At 43.0% G+C, this 24,297-nt stretch overlaps 1 protein-coding gene and 1 non-coding gene across 7 annotated transcripts; both read left to right on the top strand.

The window, feature by feature from the left end:
* Positions 1–1,212: 1,212 nt before the first annotated feature.
* Positions 1,213–24,019, top strand: Rnf14 (ring finger protein 14). 6 transcript variants are annotated; one of them, XM_048419131.3, is made up of 9 exons: positions 1,213–1,347; positions 3,826–3,984; positions 4,444–4,605; positions 5,634–5,785; positions 13,290–13,820; positions 15,530–15,758; positions 19,537–19,709; positions 21,751–21,881; positions 22,756–24,019. In XM_048419131.3, the coding sequence occupies exons 3-9, from the start codon at positions 4,452–4,454 to the stop codon at positions 22,811–22,813; spliced, it is 1,428 nt and encodes a 475-aa protein (XP_048275088.1). In that variant the 5' UTR covers positions 1,213–1,347; positions 3,826–3,984; positions 4,444–4,451; the 3' UTR covers positions 22,814–24,019. The 6 variants fall into 6 exon arrangements, with proteins under 6 accessions (XP_048275088.1, XP_048275085.1, XP_048275090.1 ...); XM_048419128.3 differs by having other exon boundaries at positions 4,437–4,605; XM_048419133.3 differs by lacking the exons at positions 1,213–1,347; positions 3,826–3,984 and adding exons at positions 5,113–5,243; positions 12,590–12,700 and having other exon boundaries at positions 4,465–4,605.
* Positions 2,509–2,614, top strand: LOC148120003 (U6 spliceosomal RNA). The gene has a single exon (XR_015734789.1). It is a non-coding gene; the product is annotated as a U6 spliceosomal RNA (small nuclear RNA).
* Positions 24,020–24,297: the final 278 nt, after the last annotated feature.

Raw genomic sequence — 24,297 nt, 5'->3', positions numbered from 1 at the left:
ATGGAGCTTTGATTTTCACTTTTTGGTTCTTATATATGTTCCTGCTATGAACATTTGTGATCAAGTGTTTATGCAAACATTTTTTTAGTTCTCTTACATATTATACCTAGGAGTAGAATTGCTGAGTATTATTATAATCCTGTATTTAACTTTTCTGAGGACCAGTCAAACTTTCCCAAAGTGGCTGTGCTATCTTTCATTCTAATTGTCAGTGTGTGAAAGTTCCTGTCTGTTTATCTATAACCTATCAATTCTTTCTATTTTCTTTGGTCCCACTGTGTTTGACAGTGTTTCCTCATGTAGCCCAGACTGGCCTAGGACACTCAATCCCCTTGTGTTAGTCCAATACTGGGATTAGAGATGTATACTACCATACTCAGTCTCATAGGAGTTGTATATATTTTAGCTGATACATCTTTATTAGATGTATAATTTGAAAATATCTTCTATAGTATGGGTTATCTTTTCACTTCCTTACTGGCGTTCATTAAAGCACAAATGTTTCTAATTTTGATAATTTATTTATTTGTTGCTCTCTCTATATAAACTATTGCCTTCTTTGAGTTCCTGAGGATCCCCTCCCTGCTATATTTTCTTTGTAGAGTTTTATAGCTTTGCCTCTCACATTTAAATCTTCGGTTTATTTTAGTTAATGTTTGCATTATGCTGTGTGAGGTAGGAGGCATATAATTTTAAATCTCAATAATCGTGTGGCTTTTAGTAACTTATCGAACCTGAGTCTCAAGAGTCTCAATTTCCTTTGTGAAATGAGACAAACAGAACACAAACCATAAGGGTTGGTTAAGAGCGGGAAAATGTACATATAATTTGAAGCCTGTAACTGCTCAGCAGACGAGTATCGTATGCACAGTGAGTTAATGCATTCTTAGATAGGAAGAAGGTCGCAGCCATTCACCTAAAGGAGCAGGTCTGGGATTGATTGTTAAGGGATCTCTGTCCCAAGGTAGACCGTTCCTTCAGGCTCACGTCTAGGGATCGGAAAAAAAAAACAAAAAAAAAACAAAAAACAACTCGAATTTGCGGATCAGAACCTGCATTTGTCCCAAATTCGGAGTATTTGAAGCTTGCGGGTACGGTCGGCGGCGGCGACTGTGGCGCTGTCCACGGCCTGTGGAGGGCGCCCAGGAGCCAGCGGCGCTCACGGCGGCTGCGCAGAGCCGTCCCCACGCCGGCATCCGCCCCTCTCAGCTGACAGCTCTGGAGACGGAAGAGGCGGTGCTCAGGTGGAGCCGGGTGTCTGCTGGCCTGGCTGCGAGCGAGTCTCCGGGCCCTGGGCGAGGGCGTAGCGCGGAACTTTCGGGCCGGGCTCGGTGGGGCGGCCGGAAGGTACGGCGGGGACGCGCTGTGAGTGCGCGAGGCAGAGCCGGGTGGCTGGACCGGGCCTGCTCTGTGAATACCGGGCTCCCCTGCCCGGGACCGGGCGGCCGGCTCTGTGGGCGCCAAGGGGACAGGGCGGGGCGGACGGGCCCGGCACGCCCCGGGGCCGGCTCCTCTGCGGCGTTGCCAGCACTGGGCCTGTGGCCCTGCCTGATCCTGCCCCCGGGTTGTTGGGGGAGTCACACAAACACGTCTGCACGGCGATTGGCAGGTGGCGGAGACAGTCCCGGGCTGATGCCAGGGCCGGAGCGTGCTGGGAGTGGCCGGGAAGATGAGTAGGATTTTCCCTAGCTAGGGAAACCTGGCAGAGAAGGGGCTCCACGCCTTGCTAGAGCGGCTTCCGCTTTGCAACAGTAAAAGTGTTATTAAACTTTTATCTGTTTGGTGCTGCCAGGGTTTATTCATGTTCCCGGCTTACAGACAAAGATAGGCATTTTATGCCCAGAGATGGTCCAGAAAAGAGTTCAAGCCGTCACCTGTCTAATTTTGATTAATGAAGATAGTAATAGGACTCGCTCCACGCTAGATGGTGGAGTCTAGCGTCAGTTAGTGCATCGAAAGGGCTTAGCACAATGCCTGACACCTGGTAAGAACTCACTAATTGTTACTGTTCTTACCAGTGTTACTGTGACAACGGACCCAGCCTCCTGCTTCTAGCGGAATGTGACAAAGTGGTCACTGAATCCTATGCCCCTGGTCCTCCATTCCAAGACATAGCATTTTAACTCCAGGTCTTTTCTCAGTGCCCAGGGCACTGCTAGATGCTGAGAACAGTAGGGAGAAGGAAAAGACTTGGGCCTGCGCCTTGACGAGCTAATGCAGGCTAGTAGAAGAGGAAGTGCAAGGTCCAATTTTAAAGAAGTTGGTGTCTGTTGGGAAACTGCTATGTCGAGTTGGGACTTGAGATATTGCCCTCAAAGGATGAGTGGGTAGGATGAGCAGGAAGAGAAAGCGAACAACCCGAATTAAGGGCCACCTGACTCTAGCCTTCTGGTTGAGCTGGGCTCAGGTGAGGTAGGTCGTAAAGGACTGTCCGAGGTGGTGTTTGGAGTAAAGATTGTCGGTCCAGACTGCAGATTGGAATCATCTGTACTTCCTGGAGAACTAGAAGTGTCTTCCCTTTGGCAGCACATAAGCCGCGATAGGAATGATGCAGAGATTAGCATGGCCTCGGCGGCAGAATGACATGCAAATTCATGAAGGGCTCTGTGCTTTGTGCGTGTGAGAGCGACTGTGGGGATAGGCTGTGAAACTGGGAAGGAGACTGAGGGGAAACAGGGTTTCAGGCCGGGAGGGCAGATAACAGAGCACGTGTGACGGGGATGCTGAAAGGGGCGGGGTCTGCTAGAGGTGCATGGGCACCAAGGAGATGAGGAAGAGTGGGGAGGAATTTCAAAAACCCCTTATGTCTGACAGTGCTGCAAGGAGACCTCTTTGAAGTCTGATTTCTAAAACTTGTGTGTGTGTGTGGGGGGGGAGCCCACAACTGTAGAGTCCTGACTTAGTTGTTCTTGAGTATGGCTTGGGTATTGGAACTTTCAGAGGCAGTTTCTCCAGGAGATTCTGATGTGCAGGCAAGATGAAGAATGCTAACCTTAAACTGTGAAGTCAGTAAATACATCCCTCACGTCTGAAAATTCTTTGTGTACAAAGAAACAAAAGACTCAATCCCATCCACACCAGGCGCTGCTTCCTGGTCAGATTGGTGGACGCGGTAAGGTAATGTTCTGGGACCTAGGACCGTACACAGCCGGTGCTCTGTAATCGTAAACACGATCCTAACTTATTCAAGAATCACTTCTGAGAATATGGTTTGAAAGTTAGTTAATGTAACATCTTTGCATATAATCTCAGGATGCTCCTGGTGCTCCAGAACTTATCTATGAGCCACACATCTCTAAAAATGAACTCGAGTTTAGAGGTCCTTCGCCCACTGAGCTATAGCCCCAGTCCTGGAAGTCTGGCTCTAAATACTTGGAGAAAAATCTCACAAGTCCATGTGCAGATGCATGCCCTTATTTTGTTTTGAAATGCTCTCCCACCCCCAGAGTTAACTGTGTCACCTGCAAGGCTAATTTATGAGCAGGTGAGAATGAAAGCCAGCCAGATGGGAAATGAAGGCACCGAAGAAGTAGTAGAGGAAAGGAGACGGCAAAAAACAAGTTTAAGATGACATTTGTTGGGTGTGGTGTCTGTCGTCTTATATAACCACCTCAGTTACAAGGCTGAGTGTGGTCTGATAAGGGGTGTGTCATTACTGGGAAACAGAGTTGCCCTTTAACCATGTGACTCTGTCCTCGGAGAGTGTGAACCGCCTGCGGATCACGGTTGATGAGTTGGAGTGTTTGACTGAAGTGATGATAGTGCAGATGGGGAATTTGAATCTGCAGCGCGTCCTCACACTTCTTTCCTGGTTCTGTTTTGCAGATGGCAGAGTTTCCGTAGCCTATCTTGAGTCCGTGCCTTACCCACCTTCAGTCTCAGCTCCACTGGCTAGAAAAATAAATGGGATTTGCACAAATTCCAAGCCGAACTGAAATCCCGACTGCAGTGTTAATATCCTTTTCTTCTGGTTGTTACTAACAGGTACTAAGTGACCTAACATGGAGCATGTTGCTGTGTCAGGCAGGGCTAAGCTGAAGCAGCGTGACAACCACTGAGGAAAAGCAATAGTTTCTGAAAATGGAATTGTTTCAGATAGGGGACATTTAGAAAAAAAAATGAAAAGAAAATGAAGTCATTTAAATGGATGTTCAGATTTTGTAGCATCGTCTTTTAGAATGTGCAAAACATGCTCTCCCTTTAGCGTTGAAACCAGCCCCCATTTCAGAAGGTGTGGTGTGAAAGGGCAGCTGTTGCTTTCCTGGGTTAGTCCTTAGAAGCCCCACAGCCACCTGAGTGAAGAAGACAGCGCAGAGTGCTAGGTGTTAGGCAGGAAAGAGAGGATCGACAAGTCCTTTGCAGTTGTCTGGAGGAACTTTTATATACCATGAAATAGTTATGTGCATTTCCTAGCTGATTTGAGCGATTGTCTTCAGTCCTCAGGAAATTCAATGTCGTCAGAAGACCTGGAAGCCCAGGAGGATGAACTACTGGCCCTGGCGAGTATCTATGATGCCGATGAGTTTAGAAAAGCAGAGTCCGTCCAAGGCGGCGAAACCAGGATCTATCTGGATCTGCCACAGAATTTCAAGATATTTGTGAGCGGTTAGTTAATATCTTACACAGATTTTTCTAAATAAAAATTATTCTTGATTTCTTATTATATTTTAGTTGTCACGTGTGTATATAGCCGTAAGGGGTAATTGTTAAGTATTGGTGGCACAGATTTAATGCATGTTTGTTTTAGAAGAAGAAGATTGTGTGGGGGATGTAAAACAGCTTTCGATTCGATTCTGCCTTTTTGACCACTGAGTTGAGATACCCTGCATATCTCATGCAGCCTAGTATAATCAGTAGTTGGATCAGCACAGTCGTTGATAATTAGAGGTAATCAAAGAAAACAGATAATAGCGTGCAGCTGTGAAGATTCTTGGCGCACCGTAGAGTGCCTGCCACGTGGTTGATTGTGCGTGGCTTTTAGAGTCAGTGCAACTGGCATGGACAGGTATGGAGCACGCTGTTACTCTGCCACCTCTTGTTGGAGAAAAACAAAACTGTTTTTTATAATTTGCAGAGAACTTGATGCACATTTTCTCACAATGTTTCTCCTAGAACCTGTGATCTCTTAGATGACCCTGTGACTGTGAATTTGGTGTGCCGTGTTATATCCTCAGTCCTGAGACTATTTTGTTGGCACAAACTTCCCCAACCGATTCATGACTAGTGGGCATATGCTGGTCTTAGTAAGTCATGACTGTTTCATAGAAATAAATGTCTTTTTCTCTAGGTTGTGTCTTTTAATTGTCTACTATAGACCAACAGTAGAACACAACATTGTGTACTGCATTGTCATTAATTAGTGTTAGGAATTGTACTAGGAAGTGTTTACAAGAATGAGTTGTGTGACTTCATACAGTACATGGCACCTAAGTAGATTTTTCAAGGGCTTGTAAGGTGTTATATTGTTTGGTTTTTGAAGGCAGGACTAGGAAATTAACATTAAGGCATAGACGGTGCTCTGGGGGAGGGTTTTTATCCCCTCTGCTAAAGCGTTAGGGCTGAGCACTGCTCAGTGGTTTCGGACACTCCAGTGTTGATCAACTGATCCTTTCTGATTTTTGTTTTTGGTTCAGGCAATTCAAATGAGTGTCTCCAGAATAGTGGCTTTGAATACACCATTTGCTTTCTGCCACCACTTGTGCTGAACTTTGAACTGCCACCAGATTATCCATCCTCCTCCCCACCTTCATTCACACTTAGTGGCAAATGGCTGTCACCAACTCAGGTAGACCCAAAACTTAATTTCTCCTATCCATTTTTAGAAACTTTCAAAATCATCTTTAATTGAAAACTAAAAATTGGTGATCTTTAATTCAGTGCATAAAGAACAAATGGCTTTGGTTTTGTAAATATTCCCCCTAGTGTTCATGAATTCTAATGCTAATGAATTGAAAATGCTTGATGTTTTTAGAAAGAATGGCAGGGCCAGGATATGGCTCAGTGGTAGAGTTCTTTCCTCACGTGGAAGGCTGTGGGTTCTAGCCTCAGTGCTCGAAGAAGAAAGAAATGGCAGTAAACAAACTTAATTAATCCTTGTGAATTGAAACAGCAATGATTTTTAATCAAGTGTATTGTTTCTTTTCCTAGAGACAAGGTCGTCCTCATTTTCCTTAGATGCTGATATTTTCTCAGTTTCTTATTCATTCCTTAAATGAAAGATTTAATTGTAATTACAACAGAAAATTGAGCTAAATAGCTATAATAAGCAAATTTCCTGAGTAAATGTAATAAATGCTTCTCCATAAAAATCTGTGTATTAATAATGGATAATTGTCACTTAGTACCACTTAGCTGTAAATGCACACAAATATAAATGTGTTTGGTTCTTGTAGATCCTTTCTAAGGCTTGAGACCTAATATTGAAAGCCGTCCTTCTTTGTGTGCTGCTTAGCCTTTTCTGATGACCTCAACTCCTTTTATTAACAGGCAGTAGTTGTATGTATTTATGATGGGGCACATCGTTATATTTTAGTTTGATATTGTGTATAGCATGTATTGATCAAACCAGGTAATTAGCATGTCTTCTCTGTATCATTTATGTCTGGAGCCTTCAAGCACCTCTCCTCAACGTCAGTATTTGATTAAGACATAAATATGACTTGAAGCGAGTACAGTGTTCTGAGATGTGATGGATCAATAGCTACTTTTCCAGAAGCTATGAAGATTGATAAGCTGATATTAAGACAAAAGCTGTCAGTTGTTGACCTCAAGGAAATAGCTCATTAGTTTTTTCTTTTAGTCATACAGTTTTGATATGTTTATTTTTGGAGACAGAGTTTTGCTACATAGCTTAGACTGGGCTAAATCTCATGAATCTTCCTCCCTCAGCCTTCTGAGAACTGGGATTATATCTGTGTAACAGCCCACCTGGTTTTATCATATACTTTTTGTTCCCCCATCTAATCTTTTGCATAAAGGTACCTTTACAGGAATTAAGATTACAGCTAAAAAAGGAAGTTAAATTTTAAAGGGGATAATGCTTGTAGACCAGGAAAGACATTGCAACTGTGCTGGAAGCAGTAGGTGTGAGGAGTGCATTACCTGTTGAGGCTGCCATGAGTGATGTTTGGATCACCGTTGGTTGACTAGTTCTTTAGGTAGATAGAACCTCATATAGTTCCATAAAGCTATTGATACTCTGCATACCTTCATGTGCTTCCACACAAACATGCACATAATGGGAAAGATTAATTGGATGCATGATGTACTTTCAGATTCTAGTTTCTACTTAATGCTAGCTTTGGGAGCACTGTAGGGAAGGATTTGTTACTTTTTGAATTTAGATAAAATTATTAGTAGAATTTTTTTTCAAATAAATCTCACAGAGAATTAATGTTTCAATTGGTTGTATTTCTTAGTTCAATCTTTGTGTCTATACCCTGAGTCATGACATTGAGAATTTCACCTGCTAATCATGAAATTGACACATGGGTCTGTCATTCACTGAATTGGGGTGGGTAGATTGAATCAGAAAGTGGTTCTAATTCTGTGGTACTTTTCTGTAGTCCCCCAGTATACATCTCTGTTTCTTCCCTTCTGGTCCCTACTTCACATTTATGTGCACGCCTTTTCTGAAACAGGACTGGAGAAGGAGGGAAGGAAGAGAATGTGTCTTTATCAGACTCCGTTTACACAGCAGAACTTTCCTTTTAAGTAGTTACCCACTTTGGGGCTGGATAGAGGACTTGGTGGGTAAGAACACTGCTGCTCTTGCAGAGGACCCAGTTCAATTCCCAGCACCCACATGGCAGCTCACAACCATATGAAACTCCAGCTTCAGGGAATCTGATGCCTTCTGACCTAGTGGGCACCAGGACATACATCCATGCAGGCAAAGCAGTCATACACATAAAACAAAAACCCCCAAAAGTAAATGTTTGTTGCATTTTACGTGTTTTAGCACATTCCTCAAAAAATGTGTTTCGTATTATAAGCTCCAAGCAAATCCATAAAAGCTTCAGTTGTCAGTATTTAGGTAAGTGCTTCTGCAGAGCTGTCAGAGGCACCACACAGAGCAAGGAACAGAAAATGGTATTTTTTTCATTGAGATTTAATTTACAGAATTTGCTTGCCATCTGGAAGGCTTGTTTTGGGGTGTTTACCTGAAAAAAGAAAAGCAGCTTATAATTCCTGAGCTCCAGTTAGAAATATTTATATTTCTAGTGGGAAATCATCTGATATTCCACTTTCTAATGAAATAAACCACTTTTAAATGGAAAGGTCAAAATAGTTTAACTTTGCTGGCTTAGTTTAGAAGTGAGAGCTTTCTTTGTGGCAACCAAACGTGTGGAGGGCCTGTAATGGGTGCCCAGGGCAGAGTCAGTCTGTTTCCCGCTATCATCCAGATCTCTTAGTAAAAAGAATGTTGTGAGCCTGTCAGCTGGAGATCTGCTGAGTGCTGGAGCCCTGGATCCAATCCCCTGCCTGAAAAAGTTTATTGCAAATGTGGAAAAAAAGAACTCAGGTTTAATTATACAAATGACAATTTCAGCTCTCTTGGCTCTTTGATGGGACTGGAACAGTTAATTTTCAGACTTTGAGTGGCATTTTCATTCTAACAGTTGTAGAGAGTTTTGAGACAGGGTCTCCCATAGTTTAGGCTGTTTCTCAGCTCACTATATAGCTGAGGATGGCCTTGAACTTGTGATCCCTCTGCTCTGCCCCCCAAGTGCTGGGCTCATAGGTGTGCACTAACATACTTAGTTTACTTAAATTTATTTCAACTCAGTAGATAATACAACTTGTATATGTTTAGGGGGTTGTATGATATTTTGATACATGTGTACATGTATAGTATTTAAGATTGGACAACCAATGTTTTTACTATTATCATAAGTGTGTTTGTCTTCGCAAGCATTTTTTTATTTATTTATAGTAAAATCACTCAAAATCCCTTCTTCAGGCTTTTTCCCCTTCTAGCTTTTTGACGTATCCAGTGGCTTGGTTGGTGTTTTTAGTCAGGGCCTTGTGTAGTCTGGGTTGTCTTCAAGCTCTTTGTAGCTGGAGCTGGCCTTAAACTCACAATTGCCATGTTTCCACCTCTCAGGTGTTAGGATTTCAAGCCTGTGCTATCACGTTATTGCCAATGACTCCCTACTATGTGCACATGGGACTTCTTGTAACTGTGACTTAGTAAACCCTGATCAGTTTCCCTCCATCCCTGCTACGTGTATATGGGACTTCTTTTTTTTTTTTTAGATTTATTTATTTATTGTGTGTACTGTATTCTGCCTACATGCATGCAGGCCAGAAGAGGACACCAGATCTCATTACAGATGGTTTTAAGCCACCATGTGGTTGCTGGGAATTGAACTCAAGACCTTTAGATGAACAAGTGGTGCTCTTAACCACTGAGCCATCTCTCCAGCCCTACATGGGACTTCTTGGTCCTATAACTGTGACTTAGTAAACACTGGTCAGTTTTCCTCTGTTCCTACTATGTGCAGGTGGGACCTGTTTTTCCTGTAACTGTGACTTAATAAGCACTGGTCGATTTTCTTCCATCCCTACTATGTGCACATGTGACTTTTTTTTAAAAGATTGATTGATTGATTGATTGATTGATTTATTATGTATACAGTGTTCTGTCTGTATGCTTACAGGCCAGAGGAGGGCATCAGATCTCATTACAGATGGCTATGAGCCACCATGTGGTTGCTGGGAATTGAACTCAGGACCTCTGGAAGAGCAGTCAGTGCCCTTAACCTCTGAGCCATCTCTCCAGCCCCACTTGTGACTTCTTATTCCCATAATTGTGACATACTAAGCACTGGTCAGTTCTCCATCTCTACTATGTGCACATGGGACTTTTTGGTCCTGTAATTGTGACTTTGTATGCACTGGTCAGTTTTCCTCCATCCCTACTATGTGCAGGTGGGACTTCTTGTTCCCGTAACTGACTTTTTAAGCACTGGTCAGTTTTACTCCATCTCTCACTTCCCAGTCCCACCTCTGCTCTCAAATTCTGTAAAATGAACTGTTTTTGTGTTTACTTTTAGTTTTGTTATTTGTATAAGTATTTTGCCTAATCTATATCTGTGTATCACATGTATGCAGTGCCCATAGAGGCCAGAAGAGAATATTGGGGTTCCCCAGAACTAGAGTTACAGATGGTTGTGAGCTACCATGTGTGCTTTGGGAACTGAACCTGGGTCTTTTAGACGGCAACTGTTCTCACCACTGTATCACCAGCACAAACCTGGGTCCTCTGCAAGAGCAGCCAGTGCTCTAACTGCTGAGTCATCTCTCCAGCTCCCCACCCCTTTAAAAAAATAAGAACAATAACAGGATTTTATGTACCTCAAACTGAGCTCAGTCTCTGCTTAAAGGCGTGTCCCACCTTGCCTAGCTGAGGTTATCTCTTTTTTGTTTGTTTGTTTTGTTTATTTTTAATTTTTTTTTTCAAGACAGGATTTCTCTGTGTAGCTTTGGCTGTCCTGGAACTTGCTCTGTAGACCAGACTGGCCTCAAAACTCAGAGATCCACCTGCCTCTGCCTCCCAAGTGTTGGGATCAAAGGCATGCACCCAGCCAACTTTTTTGTATTCTATATCCTAACAAAACCACTCAGTGCTTGTGTTTCTGAGCCTGGCTCTTTCATTTAACACAGTGGTTCCCAAGTTCATCCATGTTGTTACAAATAAGAGGAGTTTATTTTCTTTTATAGATGGATAGTATTTCATTATTATCCACCCCACTGTTGATGGATGTTTGTTTCCTTCCTTGGCAATAATGAATAGCTCTGCAGTGCAGGAGTGTATAAGATACACATAATCTCATTTTCTATAGATAATATTGGGCAGTGGGGTTGCTGGATAATGTAGTTCTGGTTTTTATTTATTTTCTATTTTTTTATTTTTTATTTTTGAGACAGGGTTTCTCTGTAGCTTTGTAGCCTGTCCTGGAACTAGCTCTTGTAGACCAAGCTGGCCTCGAACTCACAGAGATCCACCTGCCTCTGCCTCCCAACTGCTGGGATTAAAGGTGTGCACCACCACCGCCTGGCTGGTTTTGATTCTTTTAAGGAAACTGTGTCCTGTTTCCCACAGTAGCTGCACTAATTTACATTCCCACCAACAGTATGCCAAGAGTTCACTTTTTGACATCCTTGCTAGCACTTCTTGATAGCCATTTGTACTAATGTGAGGCGATGCCTTACTGTGTCTGGGTTTTACATCACCCTAATTGGTGACACCGCGCTTTATTCATGAACTTTGCCTGGCAAGTGCATATCTTCTTTTTTGTTTGATTGGTTTTTTTGTTATTGTTTTTCGGGACAGGGTTTCTCTGTATAGCTTTGGAGTCTGTCCTGGAGCTTGCTCTGTAGACCAGGCTGGGCTTAAACTCACAGAGATCCACCTGCCTCTGCCTCCTGAGTGCTGGGATTAAAGGCGTGCGCCACCACTGCCCGACTTTGCACGTCTTCTTTTAAGAACTATCTGTTAAGTCTTATCCTTGTGTCTATAGTGAGAGTGGTGCTGGGGATTCAACCCAGGCCCTGTGCATGCTAAGTATGTGTTCTGCCATTGAGCAATACTCCAGGCCCTCATCTGCCTACTTAAATAACAGATTGTTTGAACCAGCAGTAGTCTTTGATTCCATCTCTTCAGTAGGCTGAGACAGGAACCTTAAAGGTTCAAGAGCTGGACCTGTAAAATGGACAGGGACACTTGCCACCAAGCCTAATGACCTGAGTTTGATCCCTGGAACCTACATGGTGGAAGGAGAGAACTTAGTCCTCTGAGTTCTACATATAGGCCATGGCATGTCCATGTCCATGTTCTTATCTACACGTAACTGCATGCAAAATAAATACATATTTCTTGTTGTTGCTTTTAAGACAGGGTTTCTCTGTGTAACCCAGGCTGTCCTGGAACTTGCATTGTAGACCAGACTCACCTCAAACTCAGAGACTTACTAGAAGTTCCTTAGTGCTGGAATTATAGGCGTGTGCCACCATGCCCAGCCATGAATTTGTGTGTGTGTGTGTGTGTGTGTGTGTAGGTGTAGGCAAACGTGGGCAACTTAGCAAGGTCCTGTCTCAGAATAAAAAGTAAAAGGCAGGCTAAGAACTCCAGCTCATGTTAGAGCATCTGCTCTGAGTTCCATCCCCAGTACTGCCAAAAGGAAAAAAGAATCAAATTTTGGGATTTGTGCTTTCTGAAGTTTGTCATGTATCCTAAACATTAACCCCTTCTCAGGTGTTCCATACCTATGACTCTTTTCTGGTAGGTCGTCCTTGCACTCAGTTTTTCATCTGCTCTGCAGAAGCTGTTCAGTTTGATAAAACACTTCATCAGTTTTGAGGTGGTTTTGTGTGTATGTGTTGGGGGTATGCATTTAGTTGGGTACTTTGAGTATGAATATCCAATTTTCCCAGCACCGTGTGTTGAAGTTGCTGTCCTTTCTTCGATGTTTTTGTTTTGTTTTGTCATTTCTTATGGACTAGGTAAGCAAGCACTTTACCATTGAGTTGTGTCCCCAGCTTTGACTGACACTTTTATTTTCATTTATTTTTCTTTTTGTTTCAGCCTATTTACTATTTCATATGTGCCTCACAAATTTCTGTTGGACAGCTTTGTTATAGGAAGTACAGTTAATCCAAAAGAGGAACAGAAAGGGTATGGGAGAAGAGAACACAGGTAATCATCAAACTTTACTACCCAGAAGCAAGGGCTGTGAGACTCTTACAGGGCCTGGATGGCTTCTATAGACCATCCTTTTTCTAATTACAATTCTAGATCACCTGCAAGGAAAGGTAGGGCTCCCAAAGAGAAACAGTTCATGGCTGTCCTGCAACTAGCTCTGTAGACCAGCCTGGCCTCAAACTCACTGAGATCCGCCAGCCTCTGCCTACATGCTGGGATTCAAGGCGTGCGCCATCACTGCCAAAGAGAACCAGTTCCTATTAGAACTGCCTTCCTTTCTAACAGCACAGGACACAGAGTGAAGCTAAAAGCGCTGTTTTCGTAGCTTAAGTAGCAATTTGGTTCTGTATCTTACAGCATTTTGCATTTCTGTTGTTTCGTGCTAATCCATCTAGATTCTGACTTTATGTTTAACTCTGGCCTCTGTCACTGAACAGTTTAAGAAATGATTTGGTAAGAATGTTAATGCTGTTTTGGGAGTGAGAAAAAGTAGTGTCAGGAGGCTATACTAACATAACGTTCAAAGAGCCTTAGGAAGATCATCATCTTTCCCAACTCAGCATCGTCGTGTGCTTTCTCCTAGCTCTCTGCTCTCTGCAAGCACCTAGACAACCTGTGGGAAGAACACCGAGGCAGTGTAGTGCTCTTTGCCTGGATGCAGTTTCTTAAGGAGGAGACCCTCACCTACCTGAATATTGTCTCTCCTTTTGAGCTCAAAATGGGGTCTCAGAAAAAAGTTCAGAGAAGGACAACAGCTCAGGCCTCTTCCAGCACAGAGGTCGGCTTTGGAGGAGCTACTGGATCAGATGTAGACCAAGAAGAAATGGTGGATGAGAGAGCTGTGCAGGATGTAGAATCATTGTCAAGTTTGATCCAGGAAATCTTGGACTTCAATCAAGCTCAGCAGATGAAGAGCTTCAATAGTAAATTGTTCCTGTGCAGTATCTGTTTCTGCGAGAAGCTGGGTAGTGAGTGCATGCACTTCTTGGAATGTAGACATGTGTACTGCAAAGCCTGTCTGAAGGACTACTTCGAAATCCAGATCAAAGATGGCCAGGTTAAATGCCTCAATTGTCCAGAACCAAAGTGCTCTTCAGTGGCTACTCCTGGTCAGGTATTTTTCACTCTGTTGATGCCACATGGCTTCCTAGTCCTTTTGTTTCCTTTTAAGATAGGATCTTCCTCTGTAGCTCAGACTGTACTCAAACTCATGATCCTCCTTTCTTGACTTCTCAAATACTGGGACTGTAGGTATATGCCACTACACTTGCCACAGGAATTCTAATTAATTCATAATTAATGTATTTATCTTGCAGTGTTGAGAATCAATCCCAGGCCTCACACATGTTCGACAAGCCCTCTCCCACTAAACCATACCCCCACCCTCACAAACTTTCCCCCCCCCCTCACAAACTTTCTTGATAGTACTCATGGGATAGACCACGTCCTTGGGTTCAGTCTACAAGTCCTCTCATTATATCTATTAAGAATGCTAGCCGGGCGGTGGTGGCGCATACATTTAATCCCAGAACTCAGGAGGCAGAGGCAGGCAGATCTCTGTGAGTTCTAGGCCAGCCTCGTCTACAAGAGCTAGTTCCAGATCAGGCTCCAAAGGTACAGAGAAACCCTGTCTTGAATCCCCCGCCTCAAAAAAGAAAGGCTACAAAATGGGTTTATTGCCCACCTGTAATCCCAGTACTTCCAGCAGGAAGATCAGATATTCAGTATCTTCCTTGACTGTATAGCAAGTTCAAGGCTTATTTGGGCTGCGTGAGATCCATCTCAAAAATCAAAACCAGGGTCAGTGAGACAGCTCATTAGGTAAAGCAACCTGCCAGAAACCTGATGACCTGAGTTTGGCCTTTAGGACACACATGGTTGAAGGAGAGAACCAGTTTCCTCAGGTTGTCTTTTTGCACAATTGTTTGTGGGCATATGCACATATACACACACACAGGCAGATTTCTGTTCTCTGTCTTTTAATTTTATTTCACTTGTATTGGTGCTTTGCCTGCATGTATGTCTATATGAGGGTGTCAGATCCCCTAGAATTGGAGTTACAGACAACTGTGATCTGCTATGTGGGTGCTGGAATTTGAACCCAAGTCCTCTGGAAGAGCAGCCATTGCTCTTAACCACTGAGCCATCTCTACAGCCCTGTCTTGTTTTTCAAGACAGGGTTTCTCTGTAGCCTTGGCTGTCCTGGAACTCACTCTGTAGACCAGGTTGGCCTTGAACTCAGAGATCCACTTGCCTCTGCCTCCCGAGTGCTGGGACTGAAAGCATGTACCACCATGCCCAGCCGTGTGGACCTATGCAACTACCACCTCAGTTGGGATATAGACTGTTGGAGCAAGACATAGGAGGCTGAGGCAGGGGGATTGCTGAAAATTCAAAGTCAGTGAACTACATAGGAAAGCCTGTCTCAACCATGCCCCACTCCTTGCTCAAAAAATGAAAAGGGTAGGGGCTGGAGAGATGGCTCAGCAGTTAAGAGCATTGCCTGCTCTACTAAAGGTCCTGAGTTCAATTCCCAGCAACCACATGGTGGCTCACAACCATCTGAAATGAGATCTGATACCTTCTTCTGGCCTGCAGGCAGACACACAGACAGAATATTATATACATAATAAATATTTTTTTTTTTAGAAAAACATGAAAAGGGTATAAACTATTGCCAAGTAGGTTTACTTTGATTCTGAAATGAGAATAGAGGTTTGAATTGTGCACCTATCTATTTTATATCAGCGACCTAAGATTCTTCTCAGGAGCAGAACTAGTTGAGAAATGATTAACTCTATGGTGCTCTGAATTTCCTCTCAGGTCAAAGAGCTGGTGGAAGCAGACTTGTTTGCCCGTTATGACCGCCTCCTCCTCCAGTCTACCTTGGATCTAATGGCAGATGTGGTGTACTGCCCCCGTCCATGCTGCCAGCTCCCTGTGATGCAGGAGCCTGGTGGTACCATGGCTATCTGCTCCAGCTGCAATTTTGCCTTCTGTACCTTGTGCAGACTGACCTATCACGGGGTCTCTCCATGTAAGGTAACTGCAGGTATGTTGTAGCTGTGAGCCCAACCCCCATCCAGTAGACTTCCCTCACACTCAAGGCCTGTGACTTCCATTCATACATTTAGAGTCCTCACACCTGTAGTGTTTGTATTTGCCTCCAAGTCAGAGGGTTACTAGAAGTAGAGTTGCGTGCCAGTTATGACCAACTTTTGCTCCGGTGTACCCAGCGCCCGATGACATGTGGCGTACTGACTCAACTTGCTGAGTGCTGGATGAAACTCATTTAGCAGTTACTTTTGTCAGTTACCGTCTTGTCTCTAGGGATGATGTCGGAATGACCTAGAGACAGAACCTTTCACGGACCCCCAGTCCATTGGGGACAACAGCACAGAGAGCAGCTGGTGGCGAGTGCTAAGGAGGAGAGAGAAAGTAAGAGCCGGTTAGGAAGTGCTCTGAGGGAAGAGGAAGCAAGCAGAACCAGGGAAGGCTTAGGAAAAGGGTTAGCGTGGAATCTGCCAGTGCATGTGCAGTAACAGGTTCCGATGGCAGATGGCGGCATCCAGACTGCCACTCTTGACTCTTCGGCACATGCGTCTGGTCAGTCCTCAGACGCTTGTTCCCTGAGCCATGTGTTGGGGCGAATGTAGGCGGTGAAACATGCTTGCCAGTTTTGATAAGGGTTGGGTCTGGGGAGGTAGGCCTTTTTGTCAGTTTGTCTGGTCGTTGGTGTCCTGTGTTCTCACATTGATGAAGGTGATGAGAATACTCCAAGGGTGTCTGAAAATGGACAAAGCCAGTGAGAATGCCGTGCAGAGTCATTGTTACATTGTCGGCTGAGTCGTGACAAGGTGGCTACAGAAGTTGAAAGTCAGGGTGAAAAGCTTACAGCAATTTCAGAATGACTCAAATCTAATGCAAATTTTAAATCTGTAGCTGTTGTTAATCTTTCTAGAAATTCCTTCTATTGTACTTTGCAGAAGTACTGATTCCTGGCAGGAGGACTGGTCTTTCATGCTGGGTACTGTGAGAAACAGTGGGCTCATATGCATGAAACGCAGAGTGGTGACTGCTAATGCTGCTACAGTCACTAACTGGTAATGCCAGGAGACTGCCTTTGTGTGCAAGGAAATGTCTTAGGGGAGAGGCTTGTAGCCTGAAGTATAAGGGTGCTTTATACTTCAGGTAATTCTGAAGTATGGTGTTAGTCTTTACTTCTCTAATCCTGTTGATGAGAGAAGGATTTGTTGCACGAATTTGGAGAGGTTCAAGTAGACTTGGGGGTTTAGCAGAATTAGGAATCTGTCTGGGTATGTGTATATATGTGTGCTTGTACACACACCCATGAAATCGTTATTTTGAGAATATTGAACAATAATTTTTTTGTCTTTAAGATGTTTAAAAACAAAAATGCTTTGAATTGTTAGATGAGAAAGATGTCTTTTACATCAGAATACAATGGTGGTGCCACAGGATGCACAATACGCTTCAGAACTTACAGGTTGAAAAGAGAAAGTGTATGTAGTCTGCCTCACGTGTCTATTGCTTAAAAGGATGAGACCTCTAAGTAACATGAGGAAAACGGACTGATAAAGTAACAGAGCAGGGCTAGGGAGGTGGCTCAGGGGTAAGAGTGCTTGCTATGCAAACATGAGAACCTGAGGTTGAATCCCCAGCACTCATGTAAAACTCTGGCTATGACCACACATGCCTGAAACCGCATCTTTGCGTGGCAAGGACAGGTGGATCCTGGGAGCTCGCTGACCAGCTAGTCCAGCCTAAATGGCAAACTTCTGGTCAGTGTCTTAAGAGTAAGAGAGTGATAGAAGAACACAGCAGATGTCCTCCTTTGGCCTTCACATCCGTGTGCACACGTACACACATCTGGGCTTTCATGTGCACACTACACACACATCCCCCCAAAGAGAAATTAAATAGCTATAACTTTTATGAGAGGTCTTCAGTTATATTGAAAAATGAAGGGAATACAGTTATGAACCAAAGCTTTTGTCTGCAGCTGGAACCTTTGCAGATGGATGCCTACCTAATCCATTTAAGTGGTAAAGCAGCAGTGTAAGCCAGCTGAAGAATATTGGAGGAAAAGGTGAAAAGAACTCCTTTTTTTTTTAAAAAAAAATTATTTATGTATTATGTGTACAGTGCTCTGTCTGCATGTATGCTTGCAGACCAGAAGAGGGCACCAGATCCCATTACAGATGGTTGTGAGCCACCATGTGGTTGCTGGGAATTGAACTCAGGACCTCTGAAAGAGCAGTTAGTGCTCTTCACCTCTGAGCTATTTTTTCCAGCCCCAAAAAGAACTTTTTGTAAATTTATTTTTATTTGTATATATGGGTACATACATGTACATGCAGTGCCTATGGAGGCCAGAAGAGGCATTCGATTCCCCCTGAGCTGGTGTTATATTTGAGCCTAATGATGTTGGTGCTGGAAACAACCCAGGACCTCTGGAAGAGCAGCAAATGTTCTTAACTGCTGAGCCTTCTCTCCAGCCTCAAGGAATATCTGCTTTAAAAATCACATTATTATTTATTTTGGGGAATGAGAAGCACACTCATACTTTGGTGAGAACATGGTAGTCAGAAGACAACTTATAGAAGTTGATTCTTCCACCATGTGGACCAGGCTGTTGAACTCGGGTCATCAGGCCTGGCAGCCAGCTTCTCCACCCACTGTGCCATCTCAGTTACCCCAGGGTGAGCTTTCCAGCACCTGAAACAAAGTGAATCTTAGTCACTATTTTTGTATGTCAAGTTGTTAACTTGTAGAGTTTTATGATGATTAATACTTATATAGTGTAGAATCAGTGTCTACAAGTTACAGAATTTGGTATGGTATGGTATTGGGTATTAACCTCAGGGTCTCGGCAAACAGTCTTCCACTGAACTCCACGGGCTCTTTGTTCCTTTTGAAGAGACAGTTTTCGTTGAATGTTGCCAGCTACATAAACATGCCAATATTGAGAAACCAAAGTCAAAGGGAAACCCTGCCCCCTTAGCAAGTCTGACTTTCCTAGTGGGCAGATCCTACCTGCTTCTTTTGTTTTCATACATAACCTTTACCTGCTCCTCATGTAAGTGTACTGTTTGTGGGTCCTATGAGTATTTGGATTGAATAGTGGCCACTCCAGTTAAAGGTCTCTTTGTGTCTGTTGGTTTTTTTTTTTTTTGCAGCATGTTGAAAGCTTTATCTGATACGCACATCTAAACTACAGAAGACTGTTCACATTTTCACACACAATATCACATATGGTTTTTATTGACAATAACAAGTTTCATTATGAAATTTTTTGTTGTTTTGTTTTGTTTTTCATGACAGGGTTTCTCTGTAGCTTTGAAGCCTGTTCTGGAACTAACTCTTGTGGACCAGGCTGGCCTCGAACTCACAGAGATCCACCTGCCTCTGCCTCCCGAGAGCTGGGTTTAAAGGTGTGCACTACCACCACCCGGCTTCATTTTGAAATTTTTATGCATACATATGTTTTGATCATAGTCACTCCATTATCCCTTTTTGCCCCCATCTCCCAATCTCCTAATTTTTTTATATTTAAATATTTTGAGTGGTTTTTTGTGCGTTGTTGTTGTTTTTGTTTTGTTTACTTCAAGGAAGAGTCTTGCTGTATAGTTGTGGCTGACCTGGAACTCTGTGCAGACCAGCCTGACCTTTCAAGTTCACTCAGTGAGCTTTGCCTGCCGCTGCCTCCAAGTGCGGAGCTAAAGCTGTGCACCACTATGCCCATTATGCTGTCTTGAGTATTTATCAGCATTGCAAAGTAACAGTTAATTTTCTATTGTGCTTTCTAGAGAAATTAATAGACTTACGAAATGAATACCTACAAGCAGATGAAGCTACTAAAAGGTTCTTGGAGCAGAGGTATGGCAAGAGGGTGATTCAGAAGGCCCTGGAAGAGATGGAAAGTAAGGACTGGCTGGAAAAGAACTCCAAGAGCTGCCCCTGCTGCGGGACGCCCATCCAGGTGACTGCCGTAGGACAGACTTAGTGCACACGCTACCCTCAGAAGCCTAGTCATGGAGAAAACACATTTGAATACCTACTCAGCCTTCTTACTTGGAAGATAAAATTTCACTAGTAAATATTCTTACAGACTTTAAGTACACATAGGCTTCTCTATTCAAAGTGCTTTTATAGAAAAGACAATTTATCTCACATTATGTTCTCCTCAAAATTGAGAAGATGTTGCTCCGTTCCACTGTCTTGCTAATAGTGATACCAAAGCTAGGTAAGTTATAAAGCTTATTTCAGATTATGCTCTGGTTCTGTCTTGAGGCGTAGTGAGAAGTAGTGTTTCTCCACTGGTAGTGTTCTCATAGACGCCACCAGTATTCGGTGACGCTCCAGGATGATCACTTCTCTCACCCTCATTTTCTCCCAAGGGCCCTGCTTCTAAAAACAATATTCAGGGTAAGTTCCCACTTTTTTTTTTATTTCCTTCTTTCCATCCTTCCTTTCTTCTTCTTCTTCTTTTTTTGTTTTTGTTTTTTTTTTGTCTTTTTTTGTTTTTGTTTTTCTGAGACAGGGTTTCTTTGTGTAGCCTTGGTTGTCTTAGAACTAGCTATAAAGCAGACTGGCCTTGAACTCACAGAACTTCACCTGCCTCTCCTTCCTGAATGCTGGGATTAAAGGTGTGCACCACCACCTCTTGGCTAGATCTCATCTTTTTAATAGCCCACAGTGGGGATTAAATTCCCAACATGAGTTTTGAAAGAAACAATAGCAGGTTAGACCATGACCACACTAGAGCTACAGTCAAGTCTTAATTTGTGTGATTTTACAGATGGTTTTTATTCTATGTGTATGACTCTTTGCCAGCATGTTTGTCTCTATGCCATGTGCATGCCTGATGCTTGCAGGCTAGAAGGCAGCTTTGGATCCGCTGGAACTGGAGTAGCAGATGGTTGTGAACCACCATGTGGATGATGAGATTTAAACCTGGATCCTCTGGAACAGCAGCCAGTGCTATTAACCAAGGAACCATCTTTCCAGCCCCAGTCTGCTTTTAAAAAACCTTATCTGGGGCTGGGGATGTACCTCAGTTGGCCGAGTGCTGGTCTGGAATGCACAAAGTCCTGGCTTCAGTCCCCAGTACAGCAAACATAAAAGTGCATACCAGTAGTCCTTGCATTTAGGAGGTAGGCAGGAAAATCAGAAGTTCGAGGTCACCCATAGCTACGTAGCAAGTTCAAGGCCAACATAGATACATAAGACACAGTCTCAGAAAAAAAAATCATAACTGACTTTTCAGAACTATTTATCCTTCAAAATAGCAAACATTTAACAAAAATGTGCTCAGGAAATTGAGGCATTTTCCCTATTAATCTGAGCCAAGTAGACAAATCTATTTCTTTTCATAAAAATCTTAGCAGGTTTTAAAATCAAAACGTAGCTTTCCGTTTTATTTTATTTTTTTTCTAGTAGTGTATATCATAACTGAAACTCTTTGATTCCTTAGTGACATCATTAGGGAAAGTGGCGTCACCCTATTTGACCTTTTCTGCGGTGCCTGAGCCCTGTAATAGAAATAGATATGAGTTCACTTATTAATTTTGATTTGTGTAGAAATTTAAAATTTAATTGTAGGAGGATTGCCAGGGCCAGGGTGAACAACTTAAACCCTGTCTGAAAACTAGAAAGTAGAAAAGGGGTAGAGGTACAGCTTAACGTCGAGTGGCTGCCTAGCGTGGAAGTGACTCTAGATTCTATTCTAATGCTGAGAATAAAGTGACATTTTAGTATTTATCTAGTCTCGAGTTCCTCTTATTTGTGTCTATATTTATGAGAAGAGATTGTATTAGTATCTAGTTGTACGACTACCTGCTCAATATTTCTGTATTTTACCTTCAGTGCAAACTTGTGAGCGTAAGTGGTGGTCAGTGTGTTTGTTGCCTGTGTATCAGCCCTCCCTGAGAAAGGACAAAAGACTGGGGAGTGTGGTGTTGCTTTTGGCTCCTGCATCCTTTTCTGCTTTCACCACCTTGCTTCGTGTCTCCTCCCACCAGAAGCTGGATGGCTGTAACAAGATGACCTGTACCGGCTGTATGCAGTACTTCTGCTGGATCTGCATGGGCTCTCTCTCCAGAGCCAACCCTTACAAACATTTCAATGACCCTGAGTCTCCGTGCTTTAACAGGTTTGTACACACAGGGTACCCTAGATTAGTGGTTAAAAAGCTAAATGGTGCATGCTTGAGTGTGTGTGTGTGTGTGTGTGTGTGTGCGTGTGTGTGCGCACGCGCGCATGTGTGTTGTGTGTATATGAACAGGCCCCAAGAGGGTGTCAAATCTTTCAAAGTTGGAGCTAAAATACAGATATTTGCAGGATGCCTGGTGCGTTACGTGAGTTCTGGGAACCAAACCTTGGTCCTCATGGTTGTACAGCAAGCGTTCTCAGCTGCCTTTCTGGCCCGTCTGCAATGTGCTCTGATACCGTTATGCAGGCTAGTTTATTTTCTAGAGTAGCTCTACTTGGAGAACTCTTCCTACACATGATTTTTAAATCTTGAAAATGGGTTTATAGTCAGAGTATACGCCTCTTGAAAAAAAATTTTTTTTTTACCCTTTTTTTTGTTTGTGTGTTTTTCAATATAGAATTTCTCTGTGTAGACCTGGCTGTCTTGGAACTCACTCTGTAGACCTCAGTAGTAACGGTTTTGACAAGGATATTTCATGTGATGACTGTATATGGTACCCCAGTGGGAGAACCGTGGTCAGGCTGTTCCTCTGTTAGTGTGATGTCATTTAATGCGTGCAAAGCTATGTTTTCCCATTGTTTTGAGAAGAGTCTAAGGTGATTCTTTGGCATAGTGCCACCATGCCCCGCTGGCCAGTACTGTTCTTACAAACATCTGGTTTAGAAAGACCTAGCTTTCATCCCTCCTAAAATGATTAAAAAAGAAAATTTATGTAGAGGTGTTAGCAAAAGAATAGAGTGTTTTTGAAAAAAAAAGAGAGATTATGCTCAGTTTTATCCAACTACATAAATATGTGCCTTGTTTATGCTTCCAGACTGTTCCATGCCGTGGATGTTAATGGAGATGTTTGGGAAGATGAAATTGAAGACTAGTTCATTCCTCTGCTAAACACATAGAAATGGAATGGTTTGCCCTAATCTTCTATCAAGTACACAGAGAAACCTTGCAAGATATTTAGGGTGCCATGTATTCACTCTTCCTGTGTAGAAGGAAGAACAGGGTTTTTTTTTTCTTTGGTACTACTGATTAAGGCACATACATTTTTTTTCATGTAACATAATTCTGATAAAAGTATATGCCAAAGGTTCAGAAATGAGAACTATAAGAGATTAAATATTATAATATGCCCCAAACTGTGGATAGTTATAAAGTAAATATTTATTTTCTTTCCCAAGCTTTAGGTTAGGGAGAGGGTCAAGAGTTAAACTTTCAGACTGTGCCCAAGAAGCCTGACATTGTTGGAGCCGTCTCAGCACTGTCCCTTTGACACTGGGCTGAGACTCCGGCCCATTGCTGTGTTCTTCTCACTCTTCCCTCAGCTCCCTCTGGGGAGCCTTCTGCTCTGTAACTGACCAGTGTCCAGTGTCATTTTGATCTACTACTTCTCAGAATAGAAATTTCCAATAAATTTTAGGATACTTTTAGTACCACAAGCCCTGTGGGTCACTTGATATTTATGAATGGTGTATTGAATCCGCTGATTTAGAGCCAAATGCAGAATGAAGGATTCTGATTCAGAGCTCCCCTTCCCGTTCACCTGGGGAGAAATTCAGAGTCAGAACTATCTCTGCCCCAATTTGTTCCCCACTTTCTCCCTTTGCTCTCCTGCCTTCTGTTGGCAAGGACAGTTTTAATGCTGATTTCAGCAGTGTGTGTTCTTATTTCCTCTGCTGGAATAGGAAAGAGCCCAGTTTATTCCTCAGATGAATGTTCTCTGAACCTGTGTACAGACAACGCCACGGTTCTGGCCCCAGCCTCTGAACACTTGGGTCTTCTCTAATCACCTATAGGAATTGGGCTTCCTGCACTTCCCCGTTAGTGTTTGGGGAGATAATTATTGCTTGATATTTTTGGGTTTTATTGGCTTTTTGGAAAACTGTCTTCCTCATGATTTGGTAAGTGACTTGGTAGCCACCCGGTGGATGTATTGAAAAGGTCAGTAATTGGCCTGCATCTTGTGAATGTGTGTTTTTTACTTTGACACTGAAAATTAAGAAATTGCTCAACTGTCAGCACAGACTGATTCTGGATTGTCAGTGAGGATGCTTAATCTTAAAATAAAAATAATTTAAAATTCATCCTACGATTGAAATAGAGATGTCCTGTTGCTTCTGTCTCCAAAGCAGTAATTGAATTTAAAACTAGCTCATGTTTCTGTTGGTTGAGGGGTTGGGGTGTGTGTGTGTGGGGGGGTGGGTTTGGGATGTGTTTGGTGGTGGTTTGATTTTGTTCTGGAGATTGATCCAGGACCTCAAGCATGCTGAGCTGAGCCCTACCACTAAGTGGTATCCCTCTCTACACACATACATAAACATCTTACATTGAGAAGGAAGAGTCCCAGAACAGCACCTCCTTT

Source organism: Myodes glareolus, chromosome 13 (assembly GCF_982192425.1).
Source record: "Myodes glareolus chromosome 13, mMyoGla1.1, whole genome shotgun sequence".
In the NCBI taxonomy this organism is placed as follows: Eukaryota; Metazoa; Chordata; class Mammalia; order Rodentia; family Cricetidae; genus Myodes; species Myodes glareolus.
The sequence above is the reverse complement of the archived record's forward strand: the minus strand, read 5'-3'. Positions and strand labels throughout refer to the sequence as shown.